The sequence below is a fragment of the Phalacrocorax aristotelis genome, chromosome 1, assembly GCF_949628215.1.
Source record: "Phalacrocorax aristotelis chromosome 1, bGulAri2.1, whole genome shotgun sequence".
NCBI lineage: Eukaryota > Metazoa > Chordata > Aves > Suliformes > Phalacrocoracidae > Phalacrocorax > Phalacrocorax aristotelis.
Genome location: NC_134276.1, coordinates 15,023,784 through 15,043,083, shown reverse-complemented (window position 1 = coordinate 15,043,083; position 19,300 = coordinate 15,023,784). Strand labels below are relative to the sequence as shown.

The 19,300-nt window shown below is 42.8% G+C and overlaps 1 protein-coding gene across 2 annotated transcripts in view; it reads right to left on the bottom strand.

Moving 5' to 3' along the window:
- The window catches only part of ARHGAP42 (Rho GTPase activating protein 42), a 178,663-nt gene that overhangs the window by 122,392 nt on the left and 36,971 nt on the right, over positions 1-19,300 (bottom strand). For both annotated transcript variants that reach the window (XR_012658683.1, XM_075081816.1), the window contains exon 2: positions 18,614-18,709. Coding sequence is in view for 1 of the 2 variants with exons in the window: in XM_075081816.1 (XP_074937917.1) it covers positions 18,614-18,709 (96 nt within the window). In the remaining variant the exon portion in view is untranslated. The remainder of the gene's footprint in view (positions 1-18,613; positions 18,710-19,300) is intronic.

The following is a 19,300-nucleotide window of genomic DNA, read 5'->3' as shown; positions in this document are numbered from 1 at the left end:
TCATTCATTCCTTTGGTCTGTGTTTACATTTACCACAGCCTCCATAAGAACAGAAAAAAAAAAGCTACTTGTACCTTCCTATAACATAACGAAATGTACTCTGGTAGTAAAAGACACAGGCTGAAGTAAAGATTCAAGTGTACAGGTTTTAAAATTACATGGAGATACCCCAAAAGACACTCTCAAATTGACAGCAAATTCTGCCAGCAGACAGTGGTTTAAATTCACAGCCCCAGTAACCACAAATTTCTTTCACGGGAATGTACGCAAAGGTACAGGCAACTCTCTGATCTGTATTGCTCTTTTGATGGAATAAAGACATACTTAGAGCAGACAAAGTGAAGCAATTTTGGACTCAGTAAATGAATGTTCTTACTATTTGTTCCATAATTAAACTGGTAAGTAAACTCCGCAAGGGCTTAATCCAATGCATTTTTATCAATTAGTACCACGATCTTTCAGATTTTGTAGCAATTTCTACCTAACCCAGACTTTGAACTTTCAACTCTGATAATCTAAAAATTAAAAAAAAAATCAATCCAATTTCAAGGATGGTTTATCCTGACTTAATGGAGACATGCCCATAAGAAAAATAGTAACTATTGCTGTAAGAGTTAGATCGTCCCAAAGAGCACAACTTACAGTGGTAGTTTTGTTTCCAGTGGCAATTCCCACCTTGAACTGTGAGAAAAGGTATTTTGTCAAATATTTTCATTTCTTGAAAATAAGTGTACTACCTTACAAAAAATAAATCCAATGTTGCCAAACAAATCCATTATATAACAGGAAGGACAAGTATGATAAAAGACAAAGATAAAAACGCCTGGTTTAAAACTTCTGCAAAGAGATTACACAAATTAAGAAGCACGAAAAATAACAAAATTAAGACTTCTATGCCCAAATTTATGCTTCAAGGACTACATATTGTTCTCCAAATGTGATTACATCTTCCACTATATACTGGCAAGTGGAGAACTTTATCAAAGCACAGCTACTAAAATCTGTGTAACTAGAAGTAAATAAGGCTTTTCTCTACTTCATTTGAGCTAAAGCACTGTAAACTCAGAGTAAATGTGGTATTTTGACCTCTACATCATAATTTGGAGCATATTGGCTCTTTGCAGTATTAGGACAGTGTCCTGGTTTCAGCTGGGATAGAGTTAAATTTCTTTGTAGTAGCTACTATGGGGCTATGTTTTAGATTTTTGCTGGAAACAGCGGTGATAACGTGGAGATGGTTTAGTTGTTGCTAAGTAGCTCTTACACTGGTCAAGGACTTTTTCAGCTCCCCGTGCTCTGCCGGGTGCACAAGAAGCTGGGAGGGGACACAGCCGGGACAGCTGACCCCAACTGACCAAAGGGATATTCCATACCGTATGACGTCATGCTCAGTATATAAGCTGGGGAAGAAGAAGGAAGGAGGGTCATTTGGAGTGATGGCATTTGTCTTCCCAAGTAACCGTTACGCGTGATGGAGCCCTGCTTTCCTGGAGATGGCTGAGCACCTGCCTGCCCATGGGAAGGAGTGAATGAATTCCTTGTTTTGCTTTGCTTCTGTGCGCAGTTTCTGCTTTACCTATTAAACTGTCTTTATCTCAAACCATGAGTTACCTCACTGTTACTCTTCTGATTCTCTCCCCCGTCCCACCAGGGGGGAGTGAGCGAGCAGCTGCATGGTGCTTGGTTGCTGGCTGGGGCTAAACCACGACAGACAGAGATGGCAGTAAGTGCTCCAAATTCCCGATGAAGACAAAAGCAGCAACTAAACTATCACAGATTCACTAACAGTCTCCTCGCTTGACCTCCCCTGGGTTATGGCATTCAATCCTGTATGTTTTTTAGGGAGCTTTCCCCATGAACAGATGTTTAAAAGCCCTTCCTTCGCTGGCCATATACCAGGCACAAGCATTTCCCCTGACCAGTCTTCTGGGTTTTGTCACACTATAAAGGCAAGACAAACCAGCAGAAGAGGCCAGCAAGTTCCACAGTAACAATGGAACTCCTGCTTAAGCACAATGCCCATGTGCCTCAACGTGCAGGATAATATGAGAACCATATAAGGCAAGAAATCAATACCTAAGATTAATCAAAGCCCAAAGCTTTGCAAGATGTGTTTGCAGTACAGCATAATAGGTACATACCGTAATAGGCAACTGGAATTTTAACTCAAAAGTATTTTAATCTTGCAAAACCTAATGAGCAAATATAGCAAGGTATTTTATGAAGGTTTTTTTCCTAAACATACGTGAAGCATAAAATGTAGAGCTGCTATTAGAAGTAAAAATCCTTTTCCCAATTACCTAATTTTATTGAAACAAACCTTTGTCAGCATAACTATCTAAATCCAGTTACAAACAGTATGATGCTCAAGAATTTTTGCTATAAAAAGCAGCTGTGTCACAACTATTTAAACAAATATAAGCCTTGTACAAAAGTTATAGCAATGCTTTGAGCCAAGATGTTTACACTTTCCACTCCACTACTTTTCAACAAAAGTCTACAAAATAAGCTACGCATTTATATACAAACTAAGATGACTTGCAAGAAAGTTGGGTTATCTAGAACTTCCAGATCCACTGTCAGCACTTGTCAAGCACAATACTTGGAGAGATAACCTCAAGACATGCAATGTTACACAATTTAAATCAATCCAATTACTTGACTTAATATCAGTAAATTGCCATGCCCTACTCATGCAGAACCTCAGAGCTAATAAAATTAGAATATTCTAAATGGATCAAACAAGGGCAAAATGTTTCCTAGAGTCCTGAATTATTTTTAATGTTTATAACGGCTGCCTATTCCACAGTATGTTCGTAAAAACAAAACCAAGGCAAACCCACACCAAAAAATTATTCAAATACCAACACCACCACTTTTAAGATTTTATTTAAAAAACAGCTGCAATATACCTACCCTGAGTTAGCGTTCTACTCTGATTATAAAAGCACCAAATGTTTTGAAAATATATCATTCAATTTGGAAATTTAGCTATCTTCTGCAGCATGAATTCTTCAACACAATAATTTTTCAATACAACACTAGCAGAGCTGTGGTAGAAAAGCCCTCTCTAGACTCCATTAGTCTATCACACATCTCCCAAAGTGTGGCATCCTGAAGTGACAACAGGAGCAGTTTCAACCACCCAAGCAATTCCTCCCATTTTGTTAGGAACATGGGACTGAATGGATCTCCCAGGCAGTCACTTGCTCTCACAGAGCACTGTATCAAAACCCTTCCACAAATTAGTATTTTTTCTTGTCTCACCCTTTCCTTCTACACTTCTGTGAAGGACTGGAGGCTTTTGGGATTAGGCAAGAAGATTAGGAAAATCTTCTATTTTCACCATGTTCTCACAGAATAAAGAGATACAGTCTTAGACAAGTGGTCATTAAGAAATACTGCATCCCTAAGCCACTACAAAACAGGGTTCAAAATTACTTTATCTGCCAAAGGGAAATCAGCCTCTATTTCCACCTGATGGAGCCACTGCCACAGCACTCCTAGGGCTGAGCTCCATAACTGCATAGCTCAGCAGGGTGAGGGGAACAATATTCAATACATTATCTTTCATCCAACAGGTATGAAGTGATCTTAAAGTGCTTCTGGACACCTACTTTGAAACCCTAGCAGCTTTAATTGGCACCCATTGAAACTAACAGCATAACTTCCTACACTACAGAAGTCCATTTAATCCAATTAGTCTTTACCTTAAATAAATTAACCATTAACCTTTGACTTGAACAGATCAGACTTCACCAGAGTTGACTGACACCCACAGACTGTCAGAGTAAGAACAACTTTAAAAAACATGGAATATTTAGAAATAGTTAACATCAAAGATCGATTCTGATTAAATCAGAGGTTCTTTCAGTACTTTCCTGCCTTCGTTTGCCCGCCACCTTGAGTCCCACTAGAAAGAATTGTGATATAAACTGACTATGAATACAAATCTTTAATTCTAAGAAAACAATTGCTACTTCTTGCTCAAATTTTTTGAACAACTGAGTAACAAGACAATGTGGGAAGTAACCACTGGGCAACATATAACATATTAAGCTGCAGAAGTAAAATTAAATCCCAGCATTCCATAAACAAAGAAGTCATAATTACTTCTGACTACATTTCAGGCTTGCCAATCCCCAATTCTTCAGAGGCACATCCATACTTCAAATGAAGGGAAAAAACTGATATTTCAATCTTTCCAGCTGTACAAACCACATTTGTGTGTGGCTCTTTGCGGATGCTGAAATAGGGGAAGTAAAAGGAAAAGCAACGTATTCAGAATGCAGCTGAGAATCATTCACACTGTTCTTCTGATCTGAAAAATTTAGTATATTTATTACTTGAATAGTGATACACTTTAATTAGGAAAAATATCACTAAATACTTCAACAAATGTCAGGTTTGCCATAACTGTTTTATTGAATCCCTACTGTGCTGGTTTTGGCTGAGAAGGGGTTAATTCTCCTCACTGTGGGGGTCGGCTACCTTTCCAGCTTCCCGCGCTCTGCCGCGTGGCGGGGGGGGGCTGGGAGGGGCAGGGCCGTGGTGGGGGCGGCTGACCCCGACTGGCCAATGGCAGGTTCATTCCGTACCATGTGACACCATGGCCAGTATATTGGGGGGGGGGGGGGGGCCGACGCGGGCAGTGGCAGCACGGAGGCGGGTCGGTGGGTGGTGAGCGGCTGCGGCGCGTGCGGTTTGTTTCGGCGGTTCGTTCCCCCTCTCCCCTCCCTTCCCCCCTCCACCGGGGCTTTGCGCCTCTCGTTGTTCTCCTTTACATTGCATTTCTACCGTTGTTTCTTTTAATTTTAATTATTAAACTGTTCTTATCCCAACCCACGAGCGTTACCCTTCTGATTCTCTCCCCCATCTACCGGTGGAGAGTGAGCGAGCGGCTGTGTGGGGCTGAGCTGCCGCTAAACCACGACAGTCTTTTTGGCGCCCAACGTGGGGCTCAGGGGTTGGAGATAACAACAGCTGCTGGTCACAGCACCATGTTGTCCTTTTTGCAGTTGGTGTTAAAAATCGGTGTTGGTTTGTTGAGTCTGCTGTGTTCTGCTGTGATTAGTAATGTTTTGCCTACAAGATTTGTTATACAAACACTCGTTTTCAGCTTTATCTGGTATTTGGGGTTTTTGCTGAAACCGTTACTGTACTTCGGATACCACCTTGTTGAGGCAATTAGCAATTATACCTCCTCCTCTGAGAGATTTTATATGGAGGAAATACAGAATAGTACCTTTGCAACTTTGTTCTATGATGTCTGTGCCTTTGTTACAACAACGTTTTTGTATCTTGAACATCCTTGGGTGGTTAAGGTGCACTTATTCTTAGTTTTTGGGCATGTTGTTTTGGTTTTGACTAAGCAATTTAAGAATATCACCCAGAAATCTGCCCCGAGGCTTGATAGTTACGAGTGGCAGGGCATGTGGGATAGCATGGGCAAATACCTAGGGCAGTGGGCACCCCCAGTGTTTTGGAGTTTCACCCCCGAACAAGTGCAGAATCCTAAAAAACTAGTAGAATATTTGGAGAAAGCATGTTGTTACGCCGGGAACTCCAGAGAGACACAGATAACTGCAACATGCTGGGGCCTGGCCCATGCATACCGAGCCCTGCTCAACAGTATTCAGTGCCCCCAGGGGGAAGAGAATGTCTCTGGATTGAAATGCAAAGTGACTGGCACTGTAGACAATCCAGCCCTGACAACAGGCACTGCAGCCACTCAAACCCCCACAACAAGTACCGGAGCTAGCTCAGAAAATAAACCCGTACCAGTATCAGTTGCCCCCATACACAAGACCAAATATTGGAAGCGGACATCAACTCGTTTAGAACGGGATGATGAAGAACCAGGGCCATCGCGGGGAGAGGAGGGAGAAGTCATAAATGAAATAGAGACCACCCGATCCCTGTCCTTAAGCGAGTTGCGAGATATGCGAAAAGATTATAGCCTTCGTTCATGTGAGCACATTGTCACCTGGCTGCTCTGATGCTGGGATAATGGGGCCAATAGCCTGGAACTAGAGGGAAAAGAAGCCAAACAACTGGGATCCCTTTCTGGGGAAGGGGGCGTTGACAAAGCAATTGGAAAAAAAACCACAAGCCCTCAGCCTCTGGAGGCGACTCCTGTCTGGAGTGAAGGAAAGGTATCCCTTTAAAGAAGATGTTACATATTGCCCAGGAAAATGGACAACTATGGAGAAAGGCATCCAGTATCTCAGGGAATTAGCTGTGTTAGAGGTGATTTATGGTGACCTGGACGATCAACGGTCGTCCAAAGATCCAGATGAAGCCAAGTGCACACGACCCATGTGGTGGAAGTTTGTACGGAGCGCACCATCTTCGCATGCAAACTCATTGGCAGTGATGTCCTGGAAAGATGACGAGACACCAACGGTGGCAGAGGTGATAGATAGACTCCGGGATTACGACACAAATATCTCTTCCTCGCTTGTCTCTGCTGTGGAGAAACTATCCCAAGAGGTCCAGCAACTCAAAGAAGATCTGTCCTACTCCCCACCTTGACAGAGCAGTGTCTCAGCTGTTAGGAATAAGCGTCCTTTGGCTCAAAGACGGGGATACACACCACGGGCCACCCTATGGTTCTACCTGCGTGACCACGGAGAGGACATGATGAGGTGGGATGGCAAGCCTACTTCGACCCTACAGGCACGAGTACATGAACTGCAAGGAAGAACAGTCACTCAGGGAGGCTCTTCCAGGAAAGCTGCTGCTCCAGTTTCCAGCGAGCAAGTCCCCAGACAGAGGAGTAGAAGCGCAGATTTTATTTCTAAGTGTAATAGAGGGACTCCTGATTCACATTTACAGGAAGTGAGTTGTGACTGCCATGATCAGGACTAGAGGGGCCCTGTCTCCAGCCGGGTGGAGGAAAGGGATAACCGGGCTTACTGGACTGTGTGGATCCGATGGCCTGGCACATCTGACCCACAGGAGTATAAAGCTTTAGTGGACACCGGCGCACAGTGCACCTTAATGCCTTCAAACAATATAGGGTCAGAACCCATCAGCGTTGCTGGAGTGACAGGGGGATCCCAAGAGCTAACTGTACTGGAGGCCGAAGTGAGCCTAACTGGCAATGAGTGGCAGAAGCACCCCATTGTGACTGGCCCAGAGGCTCCGTGCATCCTTGGCATAGACTACCTCAGGAGAGGGTATTTCAAGGACCCAAAAGGGTACAGGTGGGCTTTTGGTGTAGCTGCCTTGGAGACGGAGGAAACTAAACAGCTGTCTACCTTGCCCGGTCTCTCGAAGGACCCTTCTGTTGTGGGGTTGCTGAAGGTCAAAGAACAACAGGTGCCAGTCGCCACCACAACAGTGCACCGGCGGCAATATCGCACCAACAGAGACTCTCTGATCCCCATCCATAAACTCATTCACCAACTGAGGAGCCAAGGAGTCATCAGTAAGACCCACTCACCCTTTAACAGTCCCATATGGCCAGTCCGGAAGTCTAATGGAGAGTGGAGACTAACAGTAGACTATCGTGGCCTGAATGAAGTCACTCCACCGTTGAGTGCTGCTGTGCCAGACATGCTAGAACTTCAATATGAACTGGAGTCAAAGGCAGCCAAGTGGTACGCCACAATTGATATTGCTAATGCATTCTTCTCAATCCCTCTGGCAGCAGAGTGCAGGCCACAGTTTGCTTTCACATGGAGGGATGTCCAGTACACCTGGAATCGACTGCCCCAGGGGTGGAAACACAGTCCTACCATTTGCCATGGACTGATTCAGACTGTACTGGAACAGGGAGAAGCTCCAGAACACCTTCAGTACATCGATGACATCACTGTGTGGGGAACACAGCAGAAGTTGTTTCTGAGAAAGGAGAGAAAATAGTCCAAATCCTTCTGAAAGCTGGTTTTGCCATAAAACAAAGTAAGGTGAAGGGACCTGCACGAGAAATCCGGTCCTTAGAAATCAAATGGCAAGATGGTCGTCGTCAGGTTCCAATGGATGTGATCAACAAAATAGCAGCCATGTCTCCACCAACTAGCAAAAAGGAAACACAAGCTTTCTTGGGCATTGTGGGTTTTTGGAGAATGCATATTCCAAATTACAGTCTGATCGTAAGCCCTCCCTATCAAGTGACCCGGAAAAAGAATGATTTCCAATGGGGCCCTGAGCAACGACAAGCCTTTGAACAGATTAAACGAGAAATAGTCCATGCAGTAGCTCTTGGGCCAGTCCAGGCAGGACAAGATGTAAAAAATGTGCTCTACACTGCAGCCGGGGAGAATGGCCCTACCTGGAGCCTCTGGCAGAAAGCACATGGGGAGACCCGAGGTCGACCCCTAGGGTTTTGGAGTCGGGGATACAGAGGGTCCGAAGCCCACTATACTCCAACTGAAAAAGAGATATTGGCAGCATATGAAGGGGTCCGAGCTGCTTCAGAAGTGGTTGGTACTGAAGCATAGCTGCTCCTGGCACCCCGACTGCCAGTGCTGGGCTGGATGTTCAAAGGAAACATCCCCTCTACACACCATGCAACTGATGCTACGTAGAGTAAATGGGTTGCACTGATTACCCAGCGGGCTCGAGTAGGAAACCCCAGTCGCCCAGGAATCTTGGAAGTGATTATGGACTGGCCAGAAGGTAAAGATTTTGGATTATCACCAGAGGAGGAGGTGACATGTGCTGAAGAAGCCCCACTCTATAATAAACTGTCAGAAGACGAAAAGCAGTATGCCCTGTTCACTGATGGGTCCTGTCGCCTTGTGGGAAAGCACCGGAGATGGAAGGCTGCTGTATGGAGTCCTACACGACAAGTAGCAGAAACTGCTGAAGGAGAAGGTGAATCGAGCCAGTTTGCAGAGGTAAAGGCCATCCAGCTGGCCTTAGACATCGCTGAACGGGAAAAGTGGCCAGTGCTCTATCTCTATACTGACTCCTGGATGGTGGCAAATGCCCTGTGGGGCTGGCTGCAGCAGTGGAAGCAAAGCAACTGGCAGCACAGAGGCAAACCCATCTGGGCCGTCACATTGTGGCAAGATATTGCTGCCCGGGTAGAGAAACTGGTTGTAAAGGTACGGCATGTGGATGCTCACGTCCCCAAGAGTCGGGCCACTGAAGAATATCGAAATAACCAGCAGGTAGATCAGGCTGCCAAGATTGAAGTGGCTGAGGTGGATCTGGACTGGCAACATAAGGGCGAACTATTTCTAGCTCGGTGGGCCCATGACACCTCAGGCCATCAAGGGAGAGATGCAACATACAGGTGGGCTCGTGATCGAGGGGTGGACTTGACCATGGATATTATTGCACAGGTTATCCACGAATGTGACACATGCGCTGCAATCAAGCAAGCAAAGCGGGTAAAGCCTCTGTGGTATGGGGGACGATAGCTGAAATATAAATATGGGGAGGCCTGGCAAATTGACTTTATCACACTCCCACAGACCCGCCAAGGCAAGCGCCATGTGCTTACAATGGTAGAAACAATGACTGGCTGGCTGGAAACATATCCTGTCCTCCACGCCGCTGCCCGGAACACTATCCTGGGTCTCGAAAAACAAGTCCTGTGGCGACATGGCACCCCAGAGAGAATTGAGTCAGACAACGGGACTCATTTCCGAAATAGCCTCACAGACACCTGGGCCAAAGAGCACGGCATTGAGTGGGTGTATCACATCCCCTATCACGCACCAGCCTCTGGGAAAATTGAACGGTACAATGGACTGCTAAAAACTACACTGAGAGCAACAGGGGGGTGGGACATTCAGGCACTGGGATACACATTTAGCAAAAGCCACGTGGTTAGTCAACACGAGGGGATCTGCCAACCGTGCTGGCCCTGCCCAGTCAGAAATCCTACGTACTGTGGAAGGGTATAGAGTCCCTGTAGTGCACAGAAAAAGTATGCTGGGCAAAACAGTCTGGGTTCTTCCTGCCTCCGGCAAAGGCAAACCCATTAGTGGGATTGCTTTTGCTCGAGGACCTGGGTGCACTTGGTGGGTGATGCGGGAGGATGGAGAAATCCGATGTGTGCCTCAAGGGGACTTGATTTTGGGCGAAAACAGTTGATGAACTGAATGGCACAATGTGAACTGCTATATAATACTGTGTGTCACCTCTGTGTTGTATCAATGATATCAGAGTACAAGCCTCCCAACCCATGGAAGATCAACCATGAAACAAGCCGTGCAGCAGTGATGGAACGATGACTGACTCGGTATGCAGTAACCCAACGTCACACACCATCTCTCCCACCCTGACAGACTGATACAACAGATGGAGCCCAGAGTCATGGACTGGGTGAACTCAATGGACATTTTAATGGACATTTTACAGGGAAGGTCCATGAACTAAGGGAATGATGTCTGTGTATTATGTTAAAGGATGGGAAGGGGAGGGGTGGTGGTTGGTACGGTTGTATTGCATTATATGGGACCTGGGCATGGTGTAAATGGTATGGAATAAGGGGTGGAGAATGTGCTGGTTTTGGCTGAGAAGGGGTTAATTCTCCTCACTGTGGGGGTCGGCTACCTTTCCAGCTTCCCGCGCTCTGCCGCGTGGCGGGGGGGGGGGGGGCTGGGAGGGGCAGGGCCATGGTGGGGGCGGCTGACCCCGACTGGCCAATGGCAGGTTCATTCCATACCATGTGACACCATGACCAGTATATTGAGGGGGGGCAGTGGCAGCGCAGAGGCGGCGCGGCGTCGGGTCGGCGGGCGGTGAGCGGCTGCGGCGCGGGTGGTTTGTTTCGGCGGTTCGTTCCCCCTCTCCCCTCCCTTCCCCCCTCCACCGGGGCTTTGCGCCTCTCGTTGTTCTCCTTTACATTGCATTTTTACTGTTGTTTCTTTTAATTCTAATTATTAAACTGCTGTTATCCCAACCCACGAGCGTTACCCTTCTGATTCTCTCCCCCATCTACCAGTGGGGGAGTGAGCGAGCGGCTGTGTGGGGCTGAGCTGCCGCTAAACCACGACACCTACAAAGGGATCAAGGACCTCCTGTGCTTTAAACACTAATCTCTACTAAGGATTTTCATTTCAGAAAGTAGAAATCCTTCATCTTATTTGCTCAAACCTGCAGATGAATATCTCAAAGCTGAGTTGATCAAACCACTACCTGTTTGCAAAACAAGTACCTATTGCTCAAGAGTTATACTACCTTGACAACTCTAAAGTGTTATGCCTTTTTACCAGAAGTGTATTATATGCAGCAACAGTACATACCAGTTATTTTCAAACCACCTCTGTAAGGCAATTCTCTAGTCCTCAGACCATCTCCCCACAGGCATTCATACTTTCACTGGGATGCCCCACTCTAGAAATAACAAAGCTAAGTGATAAAGGAGGGAAAAAAGGGTATTTTGAAGTCATGGAATGAGGACAAAGTAGAATGCATCTACAACAGTCCAGAAGATCAAATTATTAATGAGGGACACAAGAGATACTTCGTCTTGGTCCCTGAGTGGCACAATCTCCTCTACCTGTTTACTCAGCTGTTCAGATCAAACATTGACTCATTTAATCTCCTCCACAGAATGCAGCAGGACAACCAATGCTATTGCTGTCCACCGCCTGCCTCAACCTCCTTCTGTAAACAGCGTGAGCTCCAAGGCAAGTGGCAGTCTGAGACACCATAGTTTGCGGTCCAATATAATAAAGTGAACTAGCACAAATTTTTGACTCCCCTAGCACACCAGGATGTAAACTACAGTGACTCAGAAGATCTACTTCACATACAGCTACTCCTGCCACAGGAGGAGGGCAGGACAGACAGGAAGGGCAGTAACTGCAGCAGCCATCTCAATCTAATTTCTTTCATTTGAATATGCATCTTAAGGTAACAGGGAAAGGAGCATGCAAATTCTAACAACCATCTGACATGTATCTTGGAGAAGAAGAAAAAGCAAGGCCTGTGGTGTTGATCTTATTTTACTTTTTCCTCCTGCACAGATAATGGCCTATTGCAACATTAGTTTATTTCCTGCTTTGTCAGCCTCATTTGACCTTCCACAGCAAGGACAAGAGCTCTGGGCTGGACCAACAGAATACCAGCCTTCTTTTTCTGGTGCAGATGATGTTTTGAAGCCTCTATGGCATCCTAGCACTAGCATAGAATCACTCATTTCTTGGAGTCAGGAAATGATAGCATCCTGGAAATAGGTGACATTTGTTTAAATATGCAACAAAGATAAAAAAAACACTAATGGTAGGAACAGATTTAACAAGTTTTAAACAAATACTTTAGGCATTTCACACCCTGATTGTCCCGAGTTGCTCCCATGATTTGTTACTGTTTAACTTTTGTAGATAAAAATAGTCCAATACGAGTACCAAAGAACTCTGTCCTGTGATTCAGATCTTACAAGTAGTTTGTGCAAAGTTGCTTTGAAGGTCACCTAAAAAGTTAATCTTAAAATTCATTCTTCCAACTGGAGGAAAAAGAGCTGGCAAATCTAGGCAGGTAATTACTGTGGAAAAACAGCGTACAATCTTCCTATGCAAATTCATTCTCAGTCACAAATAGCTTTCTATTGCTATTTCAGGACTCAACCCTCCCCACCCATCTAAAAAAAACGCCTGTTGTAAATACTCGTCCCTACTATACTATACAAGGTTAACAAACTCAAGCACTACAGAAGTTATTGGGATGATGCCTACACTAAAAAATTTCCAGTCCTGGAACTCTGCGCTCAAGGTGATGGCAAGATCCTCCTCCCTCCTTGGTCTGGATCAGGCAGCAGTAGACATGAGCTGCTAGCATTCATTTTACATTTATTTGGTATTTCGTAATTCCACTCAGAAACCTGGTTACAAATGGGAATCCAGTGCAAAGCAGGTAGACTATTAACCCTAAAAATCACTTGCTTGAACATCAAAGCTAACCTCAAGTCATTAAGGAGATGACCTGTAAGATATCCAAGTGATTCAGATCATAGGTGGCTCAATGGCATTTAATAAATAATTCCAAAACAGCCAGGCAAATTCAAGAAGCCATTGCAGACCAAAAACACTAGAGATACAGTGGCTTGAAATCATGCCTAGCCTGACAGCTACCTTGTGAGGTTCCTGATTAGCCTCTGAATGGCTCCAAACTTGGAGACTGCAATGTCCACAGACTGATTTGTCAAGATTTGCTTCCACATACTTTAGGCAGGCATAAAGCTCCTGTATATTCTCTCTTTTTTTTAATTCATTTTAATAGAGCATTGCATGCAGTTTGTACCATTAAAAAATGGAATTTGGCACCTCTTAATGCCAATTAACCTTTTACATCATTGCAAGAGATGGAGGAAGGGAAACTTCCTGATTTTTCCTCTTTTTTGTGTAGTTCTATACATAAATTTCCCAGGACAGAGCTATTTGCTGCTTTGAACGACAGGATGCTCGTCCTCTGACAGGCTCTCGAAGAGGGCACAGCAGCTGCTAACTCAGAAGCATTGTGCATGAGGTTGCCCATTACAAGCAAGAAAGAAGACTGAGCTTATGGCATCATTGCTCAACTCAAACAAGGGAGCCTTAAGAACACAGCAGTGGACTCTAACATCTACCATTAAAGTGGGTTTGTTGGCTTGTTTGGGGTTTTTTTTTAAGTTCTTTCTCTCTGGTACATTTAGTTGATTTTTCAAACTTCAGCTTGAAACCAACTGCTGTATACAAGACAATTGCCTGGTATGAGTTAATAGTTTTGCAGATTGTTAGCTGCTAGCAATTTTAATAATCCCATGAACAACCTGAGGTGCAAGTCAGCAAAGATCGCATGAGCCACAACTGCTAGCAGCAAGAAAAAAATTCAGTTTCTGCAAGGAAAGATTCAGAAGTTCTAAAATGTCTTATTCCTTGTGGCTCAATTAATGATTTCATAGATCATCACAGCCCTATTTACATTCCTAAATCAAGCGTCTGATGCTACCTGAAACATCTATCATTATATAATTCTCTTCGGGGGGGGGGGGGGGGGCAGGGGAGACAGGACATGACCCAAAACCAAGCAGTGACAAGAGTGAAATACACATGCCTCTCAGTGCTTTTTCCTAAATAGCACACACTTATAAAAAACAGATACTAAAGCAAAATGCCCGTGCATCAGAATATATTTATTTGTCTTGGTTTCATTTAATTCTGAAGAGCATGGTCTTATGCTGCTGATATTAAATCTCACTCATCTATAATAAGCCGTAATACAAAATAGAGAAGAACTAGTTAAAGAAACAAGACAGAATTCCATTGAGTTAAATAATAACATTCATTATTGTCATCTGTATCGGCCACAATCCAGATAATACAAACAGAAAAGAAGATAAAAACAGGGAGATTCCTGGAGAAGGAATCAGGTGATAAGCTGGATAATACTAGGAAAGGAGTAGCTGGGCAAACCTTCTCCTTGCAAAATTTCTGCCTGCCCAATGTATACTGAGGAAAAAGACACTTGTTCATTAAAAACGCAGTTTTCGCTCCTGTCCCATCTGTGTAACATTCTATGTCTCCTATAGGGTTTGTAACATGTAAAAATCATGTATCCATTTTGCACAAAACTCTCACTGGGCATGACAAATGACTGACCTTTACATTCATTCACTGTCAAGTTAACATATTAAATATTTGTGCAAAATATTAATTGCAAATGGGGCTGAGAGTAACTGCACAGGGTGGTATGTCTAAAAGAGTGAATGGCAAAGTGTTGTTAAATCTCGGCTATTTCAGCCTGAGGAAAGCAGAGTTGTTAGTAAAACAGTGAAAGCAATACCCACTCCTTAGAATAAGGGTAAGTTACATCAAGCCTTCATTACTACGGCTTTTTACTATTAATGATTTGCTGTCATTCAGCATGTTATATTTATCTTTTCAACTGCACAAAAACACCTACAGCTTGGCTAAGTCATGTGCAACTGGAGCTAATATCCATCTTTACTATTCATTGGTACGTCCCCAACAAATATTATGGCCCTTACATTGCTGTAGACCACAGGCTGCCACGTGCATTTCAAAACAGAGGAAGAGACTACGCTGGCAGTTGTTGCTAGCTGTTTATTTTTTAATGAGAGAAGTGAGTAAAGCTGGGGGAGCACTGTTACCCGATCCCAATTTTCTAGTAAATATCTGAAAAAGATTTTTAAAGCATGAATCCTTTGATGTTGAGTTTAAAAAAAAAAAAGTGTAGATGATTTGAGGAACAAGCCAATCTTCAAGAAAGTCCGGGTAATAGCTTACAACCCATGCACAAAACGTTTGACACTAAACTGGGCATGTTATTTCTGAAAGCAGCTACATAGATAAATCTGGGTAACTTGTAACAAGATGAAAAGATTACCTACAATGCATTATACTGCCACAAAGAGACATACAGATTTTTTTTTTGTCAAAGACCAACAACACTTCTATGGAGGAATTAAACATCTGTAAATAAAATGTAAGAAATCATAAAAGTTAGAAATCAAAGATAAGAATTAAAAGAAAACAAAAACCCCAAATAAGTGACTGGATTAAATAACAGCTGAATTAAAAGAATTACGAAGATGATCATCATAATTCTGTTTATGCTGAGTGTGTCACAGAGCTTAACTAAAACTACCTCTCATCTATTACCTGAAATGGGCTTATTGGAATATATGAGCTCTATGAAGAGAGCATTTAAAAAGGCACAGGTTACAGGAAATGCAAATAAAACTGAATGCTGTTATTAAAGCTCAGGTTTGCAGAGAAAGTAAAAAAAAAAAATATGTTGCACTTAGTTACTGAACAGAGACCTTCAACTCTAGTATTGCCTCAAAAAAAAAAAAAACCCAAACAAAAAACACATTCATGGAGTTATCAACTCAGTCCCAAATACTTATTACTGGTAAGAAAACAAAAAGAAAAAAAAAAAAATTCACATTTCTGTGCTGGTTTTGGCTGGGATGAGTTCATTTCCTTCATAGTAGCTAATATGGGGCTATGTCTTCAATTTGTGCTGAAAACAGTGTTGATAATACAGAGATGATTTAGTCATTGCTAAGCAGGGCTTACAGAGTCAAGGCCTTTTCTGCTCCTCACCCCACCCCACCAGTGAGTGGGCTGGGGGTGCACAAGGAGTTGGGAGGGGACACAGCCAGGACAGCTGACCCCAACTGACCAAAGGGATATCCCACACCATATGACGACATGCTCAGTATACAAAGCTGGGGGAAGAAGAAGGAAGTGAGGATGTTCAGAATGGTGGCATTTCTCTTCCCAAGTAACCGTTACGCATGATGGAACCCTGCTTTCCTGGGGATGGCTGAACACCTGCCTGCCCATGGGAAGGAGAGAAGGAATTCCTTGCTTTGCTTTGCTTGTGTGCATGGCTTTTGCTTTACCTATTAAACTGTCTTTATCTCAACCCATGAGTTTTCTCACTTTTACTCTTCTGATTCTCTCCCCCATCCCACCAGGGCAGAGTGAGCAAGTGGATGTGTGGGGCTTAGTTGCTGGCTGGGGATAAACCACAACAATTTCAACTCTGAAAAAAGTTGAATTTTTTTTAAACAGAAATTATCACATCCTGACAGAAGAAGCCTTATTCAGAGGGTAAATTTCCAGCACTAAGGTGGATTAGGATGGACTTCCAATGCTAAGCTTGAAATAGAAATGTATTTTAAAATCTTCAGAATGTAGTCCCTGTATTAAGCCCCTACGTATATGGTGGTTTTGTACAAAATTTATCAAGTCAGAGGATCACTGCAGACTAAAGTAAAACTTCCCAGTGGCCTGCACCGTCATAGATATCCATAAAAAGAGGAGGTGAAGGCAGAAGGAGGCACAGAGAGCAGGATTCATCCATACAAAGCTGCCTTTGATGATAAGCAAACATCTAGTTTGTTGGGGCATGTTAAAGATATGGATAAATTCTAGGTCACTGCTCTAGGGAGATCAAAAATTGAGCCTTACCTTATAAAAGCACGCAGTATCGTTCAAGCTCTGTTAGACCTGAATTTGATTCCTGTCAGTTTACCTTTTACTCTTATAAGCTTCTTTGATGTACATGACGATCCATCAGGCAATGGGTGCTTTAGAAGCTAGAAATCCTTTCTTTGAAGCTCCAAGTGAAATAAATCAGCTGTCAAGCTTCATGAACTCTGTTTTTTTCTTAATAGTTTTAAATGCCTGTTTAATGTCCAAACAATAAAATGTCTTTCCTCTGCTACATTTAGGTTACAAGTCAAATGAAAGTTGTCTTTGTCCTCAGCCACCTCATTTTAAATGCAAAAACTTATCTTTAAAAATGTTATTGACCAAATCTAAGACATATAACTGAGATACTGTAGATTTAGTTTAAATACTTAAATTATGTACAACCTAATTTTAACAGTCAAGAAATATGTAGAATGCCAGAAAGCGCATACACACCATCCATTTTTTTGTCTTTTTCCAAGCTTGATATACCTGAAGAATGTATGCAGTTTTACATCTGAGTAGTCAGTAAAATTAAACCTCCTCTCCCGCCCCCCTGCCAAATGTTAGTGGAAGACAGTGAACAAATACCCGCCAGTTTTGATGACAGTCTCCTAACTATCACAATGTTGTAGGGTGAGGATGAGGCAAGCCTTGGCAGTGAAAACAAGCAGCTCACACCTTTTGTCCAATGATTAGTAACTCAGTCAGGAAAAGGGAAATATTGAAGGGAGAGGAGAATTGAAAATAGGTTATATTATGAGATAGGCTTGGAAAAGCCTAAATCTGAGTTTCCTCTCTGCATTACATAGATCTTTTTAAAAAAATGCTAACAAGCCCTTCATTCCATGTTGTACTGCCAAGTTAGTTATTTTTAGAAGCAACTACTCTTTAACAACCATCTTCCTCTCAAATGTTTTGGGAGAGACATGGGGGCCATGTGGTATGTAAGACTCATGACACTGAACTTAGCCTTTCTGAAGACAGGTTATAATCCAAATTTCTCATCAATGGGACCCAGAGCGCTCCAGCTGCTGCGCTACTGCCCAAAAGCACCACTGCAACCGCAGCAATGCTTTGCTGTGAAGAGTGGCTGAATTTCTGAATCCTGGAAACATTTCCAGGATTAGTCTTCTGGGGAAAGAATATTTTGATGCTATTGAAGAGGCTTACGTTCAAGACAGGGTGAGCTGTTCAGTTCTGCAAATGCCGAAGTTCTGGGTGTGCGCAGAGGCAGAACATTAAGCAGCTAGCACATTTTACTGGCAGAAGTTCAGACAACTATATACTCAGGAATGCACAAGTTGTTAAGAATATATTCCTGGTTTAGACCCTTAAATACTTCCTGTGTCTTACTAGGCACTTAAGTGTTTTTTGCAGACTTATGGTATTTCATAGGAAACTTGTGTATCTTTTAGTATCCCAACGATACTGGCTGCAAATTAAAAATAGCAGCAGAATTTAGAAGACTCACAGCTGACAAAGGACTGCTGAATACTTTCCTCTACAACAAACCAAGCTATGTCATAAAGATGTAAGTTTTTTGACATGTATTTTTGAAGTCTTGCATGACTTCCACTAACTGAAATTCTTCTATTTTTGTTACATGCTCTACTAAAAAAACAAAACCAACTGTGAACTGTCCCACTATGTTTGTGGTGTCATATTAAATATATAAAAACAATATAAAATGTTACTGCCACCAGAGCACAGAATGTACTTACCAATATTAATTTCATCATCAGTTTCAGCATCTCCAATACACTCAAACTGGAAATCTTGTAAAGACTGTGAAAATTTTTGCACTGCCATGGATAAATCTAAAATTCAAGGAGGGGAAAAAAAAAGGAATCAGAATTACTCTACTACAGCTTCACTGGAGCAAGGTTTCACGCACTTCTGCATGAAACATTTTTTCTGTTTACAAAGTTTCTTTTCTAGTATCTTTTCTGGACATTAACTTCATTCAAAATCCCCATCCCCATTTCAGAATCAAAGTACCTGAGATATCCCAGAAACACACTAATGCCAGATTTCAAACATTAATACAGATATTATGCCGACAACTGAAGAACTGTTACACTTCGTGAAAGGAAGAAATTAGTGTAAGAAATTAATATTTAGTGGTAAATGGCATGTACAAGTAGACCACTGTTGTTTAAAATACTGCCAGATTAGTTGTAGACTAAAATAAAGCTCATGACAATTTCTTTCATAAACATTATAAAAAAATATATTTTTATTATTCTAATACACTAAAACATTATACAGTGTTATGTAAAAGCTTTTTACAAAAAATTGAAGGGAAAAAAAAAGCCACAAGCGCTTGCCAATCAACTAGGCTGTCCATGGATTATGAGCACTATTTTCACTTAATTACAGAGAGTGAATCTTCAGACCAAACAAACGTC